This window comes from Procambarus clarkii, chromosome 72, assembly GCF_040958095.1.
Source record: "Procambarus clarkii isolate CNS0578487 chromosome 72, FALCON_Pclarkii_2.0, whole genome shotgun sequence".
Taxonomy (NCBI): domain Eukaryota; kingdom Metazoa; phylum Arthropoda; class Malacostraca; order Decapoda; family Cambaridae; genus Procambarus; species Procambarus clarkii.
In genome coordinates, this window is record NC_091221.1 from 8,161,493 (window position 1) to 8,178,765 (window position 17,273).

Here is a 17,273-nt window from a genome sequence, read left to right on the forward strand (position 1 = left end):
CATAAAAATAGTTTTATTTATAAAAGTATACACAATATGGTAGCTGATACAGAATTAATAATGTGGCTCATACATAAACTCTCTTCTTAAAATAAAGGAAATCTAAAAAATAAATGAATGCATATCAGCACAGTACAAAAATAATTGAGCAATATGTGGTTATCTCCAAAACATTATGAAGTCAACACTATGGCAGTGGTGTCCATCTGAGCCCATCTTCATGAACTGTAAAAAACAATTTATTATTCTTCCCATTTTTACTCACTTCTGCAGAGTATATCTGCCTGCAGTTGTCCGATGTCGCTGCATTCTCACACTTGTTCATACCAACTGTCACAGTGTCTGTTGAATAACTAGAAATTTTATTCATAATAACATCGCCTTTGCAATTTTCATCTAGAGGTACTGATGTGTCGCCACTATTGTCTGTGGACACGTTAACCCGGCAAGTTACAAGGCTGGCCCACTCTCTTCCCATGTATTCATATTCTGTCTTTCCTTCTTCTGACTCCTCCTCTTCCGTATGACGCTTGTTCTGATTGTCCTCGTGTGCCGGTCTCGTTTGGAAGAGTGACTGACGTGTAGAAAGCAGCACAAGTTTGTGCTTTTTTATATGGCCAAGAAATACTTTGAATATTTGATTATAGTACTGTTCAAGTTTATACCAAGATTCAACTCTATAAGCCCGATCATACCAATAATAAGCAGAAATACTGTCAATCACAATAAATGCAATGTTGCTTTTGTTTGAAAGAAGTTCATCTATAGATAATAAAGTAATTGCAAATTGTGAACTCTCTGTACACTTCAAATAGAATAATGACTTTAGACAGTTCTTAATCAAATTATCTATCTCAGTCTTAAAACTTGACTTACCAGAATGAAGGAGTTCTTGTATTTTATCCTCATCATCAATTAATCTCTCGTCAAAACTATACCCGCTCTTTTTTCTCTTTATCGCATCCTTAGTCATTTTCAATATTTTCTTGATTCTCCTCTGCATCATATTTTCCAAATGCAAGATGCTGAAGTGCAAATCACTATCCACAAATACAACGCCACCACCGCAGCCCCCGACATTAATTCCTCTCCAGATGCGAGGAAGAAGAACGGAGACAACTAAATGGAGACTCAGTAATGATTTGCCACAATTTCTGTTGCCAGTGATCTCAATAATATCACCTGGTTGTAGTCCTCCTGGAAACAAACAGGGCTCGAGATCATGCAGACTGGGTCGAGTTCCAAGTCGAGCTAAAAGCGCCACACCAGATTCGCTTGCAACAGTTGGTGTTATTCCTGGAAAAAATAATAATAATAATAATACGGTTCTAAGTACACTACAGTAATAAAAGACTCTTCTCTAATAAAATTATTCTGTACTGTATTGGATTTACCATATTTAAATGTGAATAAAAGGATTATATATTGATAAAATCCATTATTAAACTTTTTTACTTAAAATTTTGCTCAACACAAACACTTTATACTGTATAACAAAAGTTATTATCCCCTTAGCTACATAAATGGTTAAAGTGTAAACCATTTTGAGAAGTATACTTTCAACATTCAAAGTGAGGAAATGTGTTTTTGAGAAAAGCTATAAATGTCATCAGTTTCGAGTTGCATAAAGTTTGTTTCATTTATAAATGGGAAATATCTGCTGTATAGAACTGACTTGGTCTATTTGTTTTGAGGGCAAGATTGCACACACAATCACAGCATCAAAACTGTATAAAAATACAGAGATACTGTACAGAGTAAATAATGTACGAAGTTCTAACTGGGTTTTGCACTTGGCCAATTACACATAGTGAGTGGGCAGCCCCAATTGTACCAGTGTTGAAGGCAGATCAGAAATCCTTGAGAATCTGTGCAGACTTCAAGGAACTGAACAGCCACATACACTGTGAGAAGTACCCTTTACCTAAGATAGATGAGTTGTTGTCAGTGGTATGCAAGGGGGCAATTTTTTCTAAGATTGACCTGAAAGATGCTTACTTGCAAATTCCTGTAGAGGAGAGCCAGAAATTGTTAGTGATTAATACCCACAAGGGGTTATTTAAGTATAAAAGACTTCCTTTTGGACTCTCCTCATCTCCAGCAATTTTTCAGAGATTCATGTCCCAGTTGTTAGTAAACATTGAAGGTGTGGCTAGTTTTTTAGATGACATTATTGTATGTGGAGAGAATGAGGAAGTGCATGATGCTAGATTAGAACAAGCTTTGAATCTTTTGCAAAAGCACAATGTGAAGTTTAATAAGGGTAAAACAACGTTGAAGACCAAGGCCATTGAATACCTGGCGTACCCTATTTCGGGTAAGGGCTTTACTCCTCACAAAAATGTAGTGGCAATAGTGGATGCCCCAGCCCCAACATCAGTTGGGGAAGTACAGTCTTTTGTTGGGATGGTTACATATTTTTGTAAGTTTGCGAAGAACTTTTCAACAAAATTAACACCCTTGTATGAATTGTTGAAAAAAGGGGCTAGATTTAAGTGGGCAGCAAGAGAGGAAAATGCCTTCAGGAATATTAAGCAGGAATTGATCAATTCTCCAGTGCTCACTAATTTTACAGGTAGACTCCCGTTAAAACTGGAGGTAGATGTACAATATACAACCCAGTAGGAGTGTGTTGTGTATTATTACAGGAAGTAGATGGTCAGGATAAAGTAGTATATTTTGCTAGCAAGAAATTATCACCTGTGGAACAGAATTATTCTCAGTTAGATAAAGAAGCCTTAGCTTTGGTATATGCTGTAAAAACACTGAAGTATTTTCTGCTGGGGGAGGAAATTTCTTGCTAGAACAGACCATAAACCCCTGCTAGGATTGTTTGGCAGAGATAAGCAGATTCCAGTTAATGCCAATGCTAGAATTCAAAGATGGGCATTACTACTCTAGCAGTTTGAGTATGATTTAGAGTTTAAGCCAGGCAAAGATAATGTAGTAGTTGATGCATTAAATAGATTGCCTGTGACAGAAGAATTAAATTCCAGTATTCCAGTGGAGTATGTTAACCTGGTGGAATCTATGTCTTTTGAGGATATTTCATTCCAGACTATTAGGAAGGCAACTGGTAGAGATCCCAAATTAAATCTGTTGATGAAATATGTCAAATATAGTTGGAATGATAATTTATTATTGTCAGAGTATACTGCAGTAAAGGCTGACCTTAGTATTCACCAGGATGTACTCTTGTATAGGAATAGCGTGGTGGTGCCTGGGGAACTAAGATGTAAGATTTTGGAACAGCTGCATGTAGGCCATAATGGCATAAATGCTATGAAAGCAGAAGCTATAAGTTGGGTTTGGTGGCCAAAAATAGACCAGGATATTGCTGAGGTAACAAAAAATTGTAATATTTGCTTTAAGAATTATCAGAAACCACAGACCCCAGTACTTTCTTGGCCATGCACTGGAAAACCCTGGTCTAGACTTCATATAGATTATGCGGGACCTATGGATAACAAATATTACCTAGTGGTGTTGGATTCATACACAAAATTTCTGGATGTTCATGTGTGTAATTCCACCACATCATCTGTAACTTATGAATTACTAAGGAAAACATTTTGTAATTTTGGATTGCCAGACATGGTTGTCTCAGACAATGCTCCTTATTTTGTTTCTGTGGAAATGGAGGATTTAAAAAAAAAAAAATGGTATTAAACATGTAACACCTGCCCCCTATAATCCTTCTTCAAATGGTCTAGCAGAGAGAGCAGCGAGATCCTTGAAAGAAGGGTTAAAGCGGTTTACGGAAGGTACTATTAATACAAGGCTTTGTAGATTTTTATATAATCAAAGGAAAACTGTTCATTCTACTACAGTACTGGTAAATCTCCTTCTGAATTACTGTTTAATAGGCACTTTAAAGTGCACATGGAAGCAGTAAAGACAGATCCCGATAAAGAGAAATCGGTGACTAGCTTGGCCAGTCAGTTGGCTCAGGGAGAGGAATTGTTGTTTAATGAGGGGGATGCAGTATATGCAAGGAATTTTGGAAGTGGAAAGCCTTGGGTTGAAGGAAAAATTAGGGAAGTCCTGGGCCGCAGGAATTTCACTGTGCAAGTGCAGAGTTTTGGGAACATTAATTGGAAAAGGCATGCAGATCAGCTCATGCCAAGGTTCACAGGGAATCTTGAAGACCCTTCAGATGGGGGGTGGGGCAACTAGTGATATCCATCCTAATAATGAAGGGGTAGCAGCACCTGCAAGAGACCGGGAGGCAGAGCAAGGGGCAGTAGAGGGTAATGGGGGTACAGTTAACCCTATGGACTCTACAGGGAGAGTAATTCAGAAGAATGTTTCCCAGAAGTAACAGGTCAGGACTCCCAGTTGAGGAAATCAGGAAGAGTCATATGACCCCCTAATAGAATTAACCTGTAGGGATAGAGTTTATTTAAAAGGGGAGGAATGTTGGGATTGAGTACTACAGATGTTGGAGGTAGCATTAGCATGTTTGGAGCAGATGCTCTTTTGTTTATGATCTTGATAATAATATTTCATGTACCTGATAATTGTTTTGTTGTTGTCGTTATTGGCTGAGAATAAAACCATGTGGACAAAGATTCTTCCTCTTCAGCCTTCAACCATAACAAATCCTTTCTTGGATTTTCCTTAATTATCAGTCTATACCCAATACTGCTCAATTATATTGTTCAGTCTTGGTGGAGCCTTCCTCTCTGGCATATAATGTGAATATATGTCCTTACCCAGCTTTCTCCAATTGTCTAAGACATTCTATGACTTCCCACTTCTTTGCCAGAAGTGTGAATTTTATGTCTTCTGAACAAGAAATGATTTTTTTCGCATCCAGCCAACATACAGTAATCCCACTGAAATTAAAAGTTCTTGGTAGACAGAGAAGGTATCTGATAGATAGAACTCTGTAGCAGTCTCCGTGGCGCAGTGGTAAGACACGGCGCTTTGCAAGCACCTGGGTTCATATCCTGGTTGTGGAGGATTGACCAGGCACCAATCTTTAACTGTAGCTTCAGTTCACCCTGGAGTGAATGAGTACCTGGTTGTTAAACGGTTTGGCGGGTCGTATTCCAGGGAAAATTAGGATTAAGGACCGGCCCGAAATACTATGCGTGCTAGTGGCTTTACAAGAAAGTAAGAACTCTTGCTGTACATATAAATAAATAAAAAAAAACTGATAGAGAAATTATGTTTATTGTATCCTTGTGCATGGTAGAGGTTGGTTATAGCCTTTCTATATGCGTGCCTTTCTTTCAAAGTCTATTTGCATGCTTTTCTTTCAAAATCTATATGCATGTCTTTCACCCCTGCGCATGCTTCCGTCCTGAGCACCAGTAATTGATCTTCATTGTAGTTTGACTGGCCATGAATTATTTCCACCAGAATTTCCTTATGATACTCACTGCTATGATTTCTTGTAAAATGCATATTACCATTTCATATACAGTATGTATAAAAGGCCCTAAATAACCCTTGGCTTCAGTATGTGGCCATGAACCACAAGTTAATTATACCAATACTATTGTACTGCATTTCATATTTAGAAGAATTTATACTCCAACTGAAAAATACTGTACATTAATCTAGAAAAAAATTTACCACTTCTACTTCCAATAGATGATGGACTTGATGCAATATTTGATTTCCTAGGCGCTGAATAACTCATCATTGTGTGTTCTGATTACCTGCAAAGAAGAAAAATATGTAAACACACCATTATTCTACAGGAAAATATATTTTAAAATCCTGGAAAACCCTTAATATTATTGGTGAAATTCTAGTGTAATTTTCATTTATTTAAAATGCTTAACCAGGTTAGTACAGTATTTCTAAGGGACTTTAAGGGAAGCATGCTTGCCCTTCACACTACTATAGTCTACTGTAAGTTTCATTTACACTATGTGCATTAGTGACTTTGCAAGAATGTACCACCAAATAATATATACATGGAAGATACTGGAGGGCCAGGTAGGAAAGTCAGAATAGAACCAGTGAGGGGTTGAGGTGCTATAGGGACAATCAGAGAGCACTGTCTGAACATCAGGGGTCCACGGCTGTTCAACACCCTCCCAGCAAGCATTAGAAATATTGCCGGAACAAAGTTGGATGTATTCAATAGGCACTAAGACAAGTTCTTGCAAGAAGTGCCAAACCAATCAGGCTGTAGTGGATAAGTGTGCTGCTCCAAGCAACAGCCTGTTGAACCAAGTTATCACAAATAGAGCCTGGCATCAGGCTGGGCTCAGGGAGTAGAAGAATTCCCGAGACACTCTCCATGCATTCACTAGGCATAATCATCAACATATGTACTTTCACAACAATTGTACCATATTTTATATATATATATATATGGGTAATTACCTAAATGTATTTACAGGATGAGAGCTACACTCATAGTGTCCCATCTTCCCAGTACTCTTGGTCATATAAGGCTTTGGAACTACTGATAGTTTTGGTCTCCACCACTATCTCACTCAACTTGTTCCAACCATTTACCACTCTGTAAAAGATCTTTTCTTCTTAAAGATGTAAGATCTTCTTACATCTTTTCTTCATTTGGTTGAATCTATGCCCCCTTGTTCTTGAGGATGCAGTTTTCAAGAATTTCTCTTTAGTCAATTTTTGTTGATTCCTGTTACTATTTTTGTATGTAGTGATCATGTCTCCTCTTTTTCTTCCAGCTTGGCAAATTTAACACCTTTAGCCTCTCCTTGTAACTCTTGTTTTAATGTTCTGGAAGCTAATAAGTATCATGTCTTTGCACTTTTTCCAGTTTGTTGATGTGCTTCTTGAGATATGGGCAGCACCATACAACTGCTGCATATTCCATAAAGTTTTGGTCTCACAGAAGTTGTGAACAATTTCTTTAATATTTCACTGTCTATGTATTTAAAAGGAATTCTAAAGTTAGAATGTATAGCATAGCCACCCCTCACAATATTCTTTATGTGGTCCTCTAGTGACAACTTACTCTCCAGAATCACTCCTATATCTCTTTCTATAACAGAGTTCTTTAATGTCTTTTCACATAATTTGTAGGTTGTGTGTGGCCTATTTTCTCCAATTCCATAATGTGGAATTCTTTCACACTGAATTCCATTTGCCATGTGTTGGTCCATATGCTTATTTTGTCCAAGTCATCTTGAAGAGTATGACAATCATCTAAGTTCCTTATCTTCTCTCAATCAATCAATCAATCAATCAATCAATCACTCACTCACTCACTCACTCTCTCACTCTAACACAGAGGAGTCTTGGCAGACATATGGGAAAAGGCAGACATAGTTCCAAGCTAAAAAATGGTAACAGAAAAGACCAACTTAATTACAGGCCATTATCACTGACAAGCATGGTTGTCAAAACACTAGAAAAATAATTAACACCAAATGGATAATTAACACCAGAGGAGAAATGATATAATAACAGACTCAGTTTGGGTTTTTGAACAGGAAGATCCTGTGTAATAAATCTACTTAGTTTCTATGATAGAGCCACATAGATTTTACAGGAAAGAGATGGTTGGATGATTCTAGTTGTCTGGAGTGTGTGCCTGGAGACACCTACCTTGAGGTTACCTTGAGGTGCTTCTCTACCTTGAGGTGCTTCTCTCCTACTCTACCTAGCACATAGATTCAAATCCACATCACTGCTCCTATGGATTTTCTCATTATAATTATTAATGTTGTTATTAGAGAGCAAACCTTTTGAAGAATGTGTAGAACTTTCTCTCAACTGTATTACCTGAATTTACCCTGAGGGCTACTAACACTATTGGCTTCAATGAAGACATGAAGTCGGCAGATTGTCAAAGGTTCTCCCCCCCCCCCCCCCCGCCTTTTGCCCCAATTATTTTGTCCATCTGGGTTTTAAAATTTAACAAGAGTTTTGGCATTTAGTTAAGAGTTAAGTGCATGGAGACTTAATATGCCATAACTCACAGTGAACCTCAACAGTAATCAACCAAAATTAACCAATTTTCGCCTGCCTATCTACGACCCTTCTGCCAAGCGGTCCCCATACGCCCATCCCTACTATAATTCACCAAGTATCTACCTTTAGAAACACTACCAAGAATCTATCGCCGAAAACATGGCCAAACATAACAAGTGGCAAGGTAGGGGTGCCTCTCGCTCTGGAGGATCCATTACTCCTAGAAATCTGAACCTGCCCGAAACGCTGCGCGTACTAGTGGCTTTACAAGAATGTAAATACTGTACTATCCAATGTATTCTCACAAGCCCAATGTACCTTCTTGTATATAAATAAATAAATAAATAAATAAATAAATGAATGGAACACTGGCAACGCCGCAATCCTCGCCGATGTTGGTAAACACAGCATCCGCTCCCCCTCCTCACTCCGCCCCTTCAACTCACCTCGAATCTCTAGCTGTAGAATTCATTCAATCTATGGCTCCCTGTCTAAACTTCAAACCTTTCAGAAGTAACCCATGGCTTCAGAAACTGCACAACCTTGTGCAGTTTCTGAAGCTATTTCGGCCCTCCAAGCCACAGTCACCCGACAACAACAAACCAGAGACCGCCTCCTTGAATCGTCGACGAACAACAACCATGAAATTCTCAACTTACAAACAGTTGCAAATGATGCAATGGATAAAATACATAAGATTCAGGCCGAGGAAACCCTCTCAGTTCAAAGTGACCTCCTTCAAAAGCTGGAAAAACAGATCAATCTCCTTCAGATTCACCAGGCGGCTTCCGAAGATGACCAAGAGCAACAACAACTTCATGACTCCCTGATAATTAGCTCTACTCATCTACCTGATGAACAACAAGGTGAGAATTGTTGTAACATAGCCCACACCCTAATTGATTCAAAGATCAGAGTCAATGTTGAAATCAAATCAGCTATCAGGATAGATAAAAACAGTCCCCGTATTTACAATTATCATTTGTCAAATTTTTTTTATATATTCATCTTGACAGTCTCTACTGATTTTTTGTTCTCTCCACCAAACTTGTGTATCCTCCAAGGCTATCTAGTGACCTTAATTCTACCTCTAATTGTTTCAATTCTTTTGTTTACTTGCATTTATTGTTGTGTTTTGCCATAATTATTCTCTAATTTTAGCAGACTCAATACTTTGTAAGCTCTTATTGTATTGTTATATTATTATATTGTTGTGTTTTGCCATAATTATTCTCTAATTTTAGCAGACTCAATACTTTGTAAGCTTTGTAATACTTTGTATCAGCACATTGATCATCATTATTGCAGGTGTTACACAGCAAATCTTGCAAAACACAAACTCCTAAATAGCACCAGCTTATCAGTTTACAACCAAAATGTTAGGTCACTTGGTAAACATTTTGATGATATAAATGCACTACTTACAGCACTAGGTACTAAATTATCTTTCATCATTTTAACAGAAACTTGGCTAAGTAATGACTATACCCAACTCTACAATTTAGCTGGTTATAAAGCCATTCATAACTGCAGGCCTAATAAAAAAGGTGGCGGTACAGCAATATATTACAGAGATACCTTCATTTGCAATAGTGTCATTAGTGATAGAGACGACTATTGTGAATATACCTTTGCCAAGTTCTCCAGTAAATCCCTTAAATCCTCCCTGATAATCGGTGCCATCTATAGATTTCCTAATACCAACATAGCTTTATTCTCTGACAATGTAAGGAATCTTATCATAAATAACAATCTCAACAAAAATCACATCATTCTGGGAGGTGATTTCAATATTGACCTGGGACTTCAAAACAACCCTCAAGTTGACTATTTCCGTAACAGCATGCACTCCTGTATGCTAATCCCCACAATCACCAAGCCCACCCGAGTCACTCAAACATCTGCCACTACCCTGGATCACCTATGGACTAATATAACAGCTCCCCTTACATCTGGGGTAATTTATGACAGAACAACTGACCACTATCCTACTTTCCTCATAGCAAACATTGACACATCACCACCAGAAACCAAAAAACTTTCATTCAGGCTACATAGTGAATCAGCTTTAGGCAATCTCTCTAATGCACTTCACAATATTAACTGGGAATCTGAATTTAATAATTCACAGGATATAAACTCATCAACTAACCTCTTTCTCTCCAAAACTCTAAGCCTCTACAACACTCACTGTCCCCTCCTTACCAAACAAGTAACTGATAAAAGAAAAAATAACCCGTGGCTCACAAGTGGCATAATTAAATCAATCGACAAAAAACATGAATACGAAAAGAAATTTAGGAGTGGCCTAGTTTCAATGGAAGTAGTTAAAAGGTACTCATCAGTGCTTACCAGTATCATAAGAAAAGCAAAACTTTCATATTATGAGACTAGATTCAAAGAAGCAAAAGGCAACATGAAAAGCACATGGAATACCATCTCTAACATCCTGGGAACTAAACAACACTCCCACAACCAGATAACACTCTCTAAGGATGGCCTTACACTGTCATCTGACTTAGAAATGGCGAATGAATTTAATAGCTTCTTTTCATCGATTGGTGCTAACCTTGCAAGTAAAATCCCACAGACTCAGACACATATCAACACATATCTCTCAAGCAGCTATCCAAACTCTCTTCTCCTCCTCTCACCAGTCAGCCCGTCAGATGTTGTGTCCATCATACACTCACTAAAAACCAAAGCTGGGAACATCAGTGAAATCCCATCTATTGTATACAGGAGTGCCTCCCATGGCCTTGCACCACCTATAGCTCTGCTGTTCAACAAATCCCTTGAGTGTCATACCTTCCCTGATATCCTTAAAAAAGAAAGAGTAACGCCAGTTCATAAAGGAGGTAATCCGTCAGATATAAACAACTACAGACCAATATCGAACCTACCCATACTATCAAAAATATTTGAAAAAATTATCTACAAACAGCTCTACTCCTATCTCGTAAAATTCGACATTCTTAGCCCCTGTCAGTTTGGCTTCCACTCTCAAAAGAGTACCAACGATGCAATTATTAGTCTCCTTGATATAATTTACTCAGCCCTTGACAAAAATGAGTTTCCAATTGGACTCTTCATTGACCTGAGAAAGGCCTTTGATACTGTTAATCACGATTACCTCTTATGTAAACTCCATCATTATGGAATCCGAGGCCATGCACTGGACTATATCCAATCCTATCTTAGTGATAGACACCAATGTGTAGCCATCAATAATATAATCTCTCCCATTCTACCAATAACCGTTGGAGTGCCACAGGGCAGCATCTTGGGACCCCTACTATTTCTTATATACATTAATGATCTGCCTAATGTCTCTAACATTCTGAAACCTATTTTGTTTGCTGATGATACTACCCTCATTTACTCCAACTCCAACCCACATACACTAAATGATGTTGTTAATAATGAACTAAAAAAAGTCCACTTATGGATGTCAACCAACAAACTAACACTTAACATAGAAAAGACCTACTACATCCTATTTGGAAGCAAATCTACAAGTGCAATTCAGCTTCAGATTGACAATGTAAACATTAGCAATAAAAATGATGGAAAGTTTCTTGGCATGAATGAATGAATGAATGTACGCAGAATGTACTATTGTACATCTAGTATAGAGAGAGAGCTGGGGCAGGGAGGTGCGTGCCCCAGGGAGATAATCCATGCCCATGCCCCGCCTCGAGGTCAGTTCTCGAGTCACACCAAGAATAACAATCGAGCAAGTTGTCCTGACCAGGATGTGGCATATTAGGGAGGGTTGAGGAATAGGAAGCCTGTCTGATAGGGCTCTTGGCAAGCAGCTCTCCCTCAGTCTACCTATCTATATGGAAGAAATGTATCTAGGCCCTCCTCTCCCCTGCCTATTCTCTCTCCCCCACCTTTCTTCCTTCATTTCCTCCCTCCTTCCCTCCCCCTCACTGGTGAGAGAGTAGGAGTGTGAGAGTGGTTAGAGAACTCGTAGTTCTCACGCTCGTGAAATTGTCTGCGACCCTGGAGGAGTAGAGCGGAGGGGGGGGGGGGTGAAAGTAGGTGACGATGGAGGAGTAGAGGGGAGCATTATATGCAGTGAACGTAGGTGTCTATGGAAGAGTACATCATAGAGGAGGGTGAAAGGAAGGTGACGATGGAGGAGGAGAAGGGAGGGGGTGTGAAGGTAGGTGATGATGGAGGAGTAGAGGGTAGGAGGGGGGCAAAGGTAGGTGTCTATGGAAGAGTACATCATTGAGGGGGGTGAAGGTAGGTGGCGATGGAGTAGAGCAAAAGGGGTGGGGGTTGAAAGTAATCCTGAGTTTAATTTTTTAGTTATATATAGTGACACCTCGGCTTACGAATGAATATTTATGAACTTTTCGGGTTACGAGCCTAATTTCTTCGAAAAATTTGAATCGGGTTACAAACTTTGCCTCGGGAAAAGAGTTTGTTGATATACGTATGGGCTGACCTAGCGCATGGTGGCATGGTGATCGCGCCTCAGTTTACCAGTGTCTCCTGCCTAGTAAGTATCGCGCCTGAATTCTTTGTAAAGCATTACATTTGTTTTGGGATTTTTGGCTATTTGAACATAAAAGTTGTTATGATATATCTTGCCATGAGTCCCAAGAAAGCCAGTGGTAAGGTTCAAGCCAAGAAAACACATGTGAGAATGACCATAGAGGAAAAACAAGAGAGCATTCATAAACATCAAAATGGTGCACAGGTTGTTGAACTAGCTAGGCAGTACAACAAATCTATGTCAACAATATGCACTATACTTGCTAAGAAAAAGGACATTATGAGCGTTAAAGTGGCAAAAGGCATATCAACAATCCCGAAACAAAGAACACAAACACTTGAGGATGTTAAAAAGTTTTTATTAATTTGGATACACAACAAAGAGTTAGCAGGTGATAGCATTTCAGAGGCCATCATTTGTGAGAAACCAAGGCATTTGCATGAAGACCTTTTAAAGAAAACCCCTGGAACGAGGGGGGGGAAAAGATGAATCAAGTTTGAAAATGTGAAAAGTTTGTGTGACAATAGAGCCTCGTGGAAAACTTTTGCTGTGGTCATTACCTGGTGGAATGCACCCAGGATGGAGTATTAGGGCTATACATCTTTTAAATCATAAAAGTAATAAACATTTCCCATCAACCTTACAAACAATATTAACCTATTTTCATGTATTTCCCCCATGTGCATTTTAACAAAGTTGCTAAATTGCCTTTATCATTCTGTAAAATTTCAATTACAGTACTGTATGTATAATTTTGTTAGTATAAATGGACTGAATATTCTGAAATTGCTATTAATTTTACAATTTCAGATTCAAAGGTGGTCTGGACACCCAATTTGGTCAGACAGGTGAAGAGAGCATTTAGGATAGTTCGAAGAGATGAAGATGGTCACAATTGTGTTCGAAGAGGCAAACGCCCCCCTTTGTTCCTGACATTATGTTCAACCATTGACCTCTGCACACCTAACACAAGGTAGGTTGAAAACTCCTCCTTCATGTCATTGGTACATTAGCCAGAAACTCAGGGCTCATGTAGGAATATCCCTAAAAAAAAAAAAGTGGCCCCAACAATGCATCCTCCAAGTCTGGAGGATGAGCAGGAGCATTGTCGAGAAGCAGGACCTTGAGTGTCAAACTTTTCTCTTGCAGATATTTTTTGATGGCAGGGCAAACCACTCCACATCACAGTTTTTCTGCACGTTATATATTTTTTAAAACTCTTGGATTTTCGGAATGATACACGAGCAAGGGTTTAATTTTCAAATCGCCACACAGCACAAGAGTTAGCCTATCCTGACACAATTTAGCCCAAGTTAGCTTGTGTCCGGGCAGTGACGTCTCCTCTTGGGTAATGTATGTCCTCTTCGGCAATTTTTTCCAGAATAGCTATGTCTCCTCACAATTAAACACTTGTTGTGGAATGTATCCATCAATACAGCACAGTGTATCTACAAAATTTTAATTTTTTACTTATATATAGTGTCACCTCGGCTTACGAATGAATATTTATGAACTTTTCGGGTTACGAGCCTAATTTCTTCGAAAAATTTGAATCGGATTACAAACTTTGCCTCGGGAAATGAGTTTGTTGATATGCGTATGGGCTGACCTAGCGCGTGGTGGCATGGTGATCGCGCCTCAGTTTACCAGTGTCTCCTGCCTAGTAACTATCGCGCCTGAATTCTTTATAAAGCATTACATTTGTTTTGGGATTTTTGGCTATTTGAACATAAAATTTGTTATTATATATCTTGCCATGAGTCCCAAGAAAGCCAGTGGTAAGGTTCAAGCCAAGAAAACACATGTGAGAATGACCATAGAGGAAAAACAAGAGAGCATTCATAAACGTCAAAACGGTGCACGGGTTGTTGAACTAGCTAGGCAGTACAACAAATCTATGTCAACAATATGCACTATACTTGCTAAGAAAAAGGACATTATGAGCGTTAAAGTGGCAAAAGGCATATCAACAATCCCGAAACAAAGAACACAAACACTTGAGGATGTTGAAAAGTTTTTATTAATTTGGATACACAACAAGGAGTTAGCAGGTGATAGCATTTCAGAGGCCATCATTTGTGAGAAACCAAGGCATTTGCATGAAGACCTTTTAAAGAAAACCCCTGGAACGAGGGGGAAAAAGATGAATCAAGTTTGAAAATGTGAAAAGTTTGTGTGACAATAGAGCCTCGTGGAAAACTTTTGCTGTGGTCATTACCTGGTGGAATGCACCCAGGATGGAGTATTAGGGCTATACATCTTTTAAATCATAAAAGTAATAAACATTTCCCATCAACCTTACAAACCATATTAACCTATTTTCATGTATTTCCCCCATGTGCATTTTAACAAAGTTACTAAATTGCCTTTATCATTCTGTAAAATTTCAATTACAGTATACTGTATATAATTTTGTTAGTATAAATGGACTGAATATTCTGAAATCACTATTAATTTTACAATTTCAGATTCAAAGGTCGTCTGGACACCCAATTTGGTCAGACAGGTGAAGAGAGCATTTAGGATAGTTCGAAGAGATGAAGATGGTCACAATTGTGTTTGAAGAGGCAAACGCCCCCCTTTGCTCCTGACATTATGTTCAGCCTATTGACCCCTGCACACCTAACACAAGGTAGGTTGAAAACTCCTCCTTCATGTCATTGGTTCATTAGCCAGAAACTTAGGGCCCATGCAGGAATATTCCTAAAAAAAAAAATTGGCCCCAACAATGCATCCTCCAAGTCTGCAGGATGAGCAGGAGCATTGTCGAGAAGCAGGCCCTTTAGTGTCAAACTTTTCTCTTGCAGATATTTTTTGATGGCAGGGCAAACCACTCTACATCACAGTTTTTCTGCACGTTATATATTTTTTAAAACTCTTGGATTTTCGGAATGATACACGAGCAAGGGTTTAATTTTCAAATCGCCACACAGCACAAGAGTTAGCCTATCCTGACACAAGTTAGCCCAAGTTAGCTTGTGTCCGGGCAGTGACGTCTCCTCTTGGGTAATGTATGTCCTCTTCGGCAATTTTTTCCAGAATAGCCATGTCTCCTCACAATTAAACACTTGTTGTGGAATATATCCATCAATACAGTATCTACAAAATCTTTAAAATCACGAACAAATCTTTCAGCCCCTACTTTGTCTGAGCTGGCACCCTCACCATGCCTCACAACACTATGAATACCACGTCTTTTTTCAAAATTTCTCAAACCATCCCCTACTCACCTTAAACTCTTTCGTATCTGCAAAACTCGTTCTAGGGGTTTTCTTTATAAGATCTTGCATGAAGATTTCATTGTTGACCAAACCACACACTGGAAATTGAATAGACGACGACATTTCGATCCATCCTGGACCATTATAAAGTCGATTGTGATGAGATGAGGGAAGCAAGAGCATTAAGTAGGCAAGAGAGAGAGGTGAGGAGATGGCAAGTATGTACGTATGTACATGAATAAAACATGTACATGCTTATACATAACGTGTGTAAATAGTGCAATAAACACAATAACAGTATTTTGGGAGGAGGAATGTTGGCGAGTAATGTGTTGGAGGAGGGAGGGAGGACTGGCAGGGTGTGGCAGCTCACTCATGTTTTTTGGGCTCACCATACCAACATAGTGGATCGTTATGGTGAATACATACGTAGATGGGTATATACCATGTGTGTATATAGTGTAATAACAGCAAAAACACTGTTTGATTGTAGAATATGTCGCATATATGAGGCCCATAATTTTGAGCATAGCGATGTTCTATACTTTGAATTATATAAATTCCACAAATTACACACTTTTAAATAATATTACAGCAAAAAAAAAGAAGAAATGAATGAGAAACTTCAAAATAATTGCGCAACATTTTATTCGCAGCAACTGCCGTCGCACGGGGTGGCGGGGCCGACAGACCCCCATCGCTCCAACGCTCAGCGCCCATAATTTGCTCAACTTCCCAGCTCCATCGCAGCTAGAGTAAGTCACATACAATATTTTTTGTTTAGTTTCCCCGTGATCAGACTCTGCATTTTAACAATATAAGAAGGGAAAAAAATTTTTTGATAAGAATTTATTTCTTGTGCACCAGGGTGTTATTTGGAGACAGAGCAGTTCAGTGGTTAACTACTAAATTTTTTTTTCTCCCACACATGCACCCCCCTAGGAAGCAGCCTGTAACAGCTAACTCCCAGATACCTATTTACTGTTAGGTAACAGGGGTCAACAGTTCAGTGGTTAACTACTAAATTTTTTTTTCTCCCACACGCACCCCCCTAGGAAGAAGCCTGTAACAGCTAACTCCCAGATACCTATTTACTGTTAGGTAACAGGGGTCATCCCCTTTTGTACAAAGAATCTGCTAAAGCTTTTAGGGCTAATCTTTGACACTCGTTTGTCTTTGTCGCCCCATATTTTTTATGTCCGAGTTGAATGCTCTAAGGCCCTTAACTAACTTTAGGTCATGTCCCATACTTCTTGGGGAGCTAATCGACACTGCTCCTCTCTTTACATTCCTCTCTCGTTCTGTCTAAACTCGATTATGGCCCCGTTTACTCGTCTGCTTCTCCTTCTATCCTTCACCATCCGGACACACTGCATCATACTGGGTTACGGCTCAGCTCTGGTACCTTTCCTTCGACACCTACTCTAAGCCTGTATGTTGAAACTGGCGTCCTGTTTCTACAGGATCGCCATGATCGCTACTGTCTTCTCTACCTTGCACGGTCCTTACAGCACCCTCACTCTTGCTTATGTCATGCCTTGACCTTTACCCATCCTGTGGTTCCTGTTCCCCTTCACCACCCACCACTCCCCTTCATGGGTATTATTGAATTCAGAATCCCAGTTAAT

At 39.1% G+C, this 17,273-nt stretch overlaps 2 protein-coding genes across 6 annotated transcripts in view; one reads left to right on the plus strand and one right to left on the minus strand.

The window, feature by feature from the left end:
- Nucleotides 1–8,497, minus strand: LOC123773666 (DNA repair protein XRCC2). Of its 3 annotated transcripts, none has more exons than XM_045767493.2 (3): nt 8,361–8,497; nt 5,584–5,669; nt 1–1,296 (listed from the first exon to the last, which is right to left on the minus strand). In XM_045767493.2, exons 2-3 carry the CDS (start codon nt 5,651–5,653, stop codon nt 188–190), a joined length of 1,179 nt encoding a protein of 392 aa, XP_045623449.1. In that variant the 5' UTR covers nt 5,654–5,669; nt 8,361–8,497; the 3' UTR covers nt 1–187. The 3 variants fall into 3 exon arrangements, with proteins under 3 accessions (XP_045623449.1, XP_069168559.1, XP_045623448.1); XM_069312458.1 differs by lacking the exon at nt 8,361–8,497 and adding an exon at nt 8,233–8,313; XM_045767492.2 differs by lacking the exon at nt 8,361–8,497 and adding an exon at nt 8,038–8,198.
- Nucleotides 8,435–17,273, plus strand: part of LOC123773671 (uncharacterized) — a 13,195-nt gene continuing 4,356 nt past the window's right edge. Inside the window, exons 1-4 of one of the 3 annotated variants that reach the window (XR_011224430.1) lie at nt 8,435–8,780; nt 13,235–13,397; nt 14,893–15,056; nt 16,302–16,400. Coding sequence is in view for 1 of the 3 variants with exons in the window: in XM_069312459.1 (XP_069168560.1) it covers nt 8,435–8,780; nt 13,235–13,397; nt 16,302–16,400 (608 nt within the window). In the remaining 2 variants the exon portion in view is untranslated. The remainder of the gene's footprint in view (nt 8,781–13,234; nt 13,398–14,892; nt 15,057–16,301; nt 16,401–17,273) is intronic. The other 2 variants (XR_006774849.2, XM_069312459.1) reach the window with 2 other exon arrangements.

What these genes read in the sequence shown, in the direction of transcription:
- LOC123773666 (XM_045767493.2), bottom strand. Translation starts at nt 5,653, where the DNA reads ATGATGAGTTATTCAGCGCCTAGGAAATCAAATATTGCATCAAGTCCA. An exon ending in ATCTATTGGAAGTAGAAGTG is followed by an intron (nt 1,297 to 5,583) that starts GTAAATTTTTTT and finishes TATTTTTTCCAG; the next exon opens with GAATAACACCAACTGTTGCA.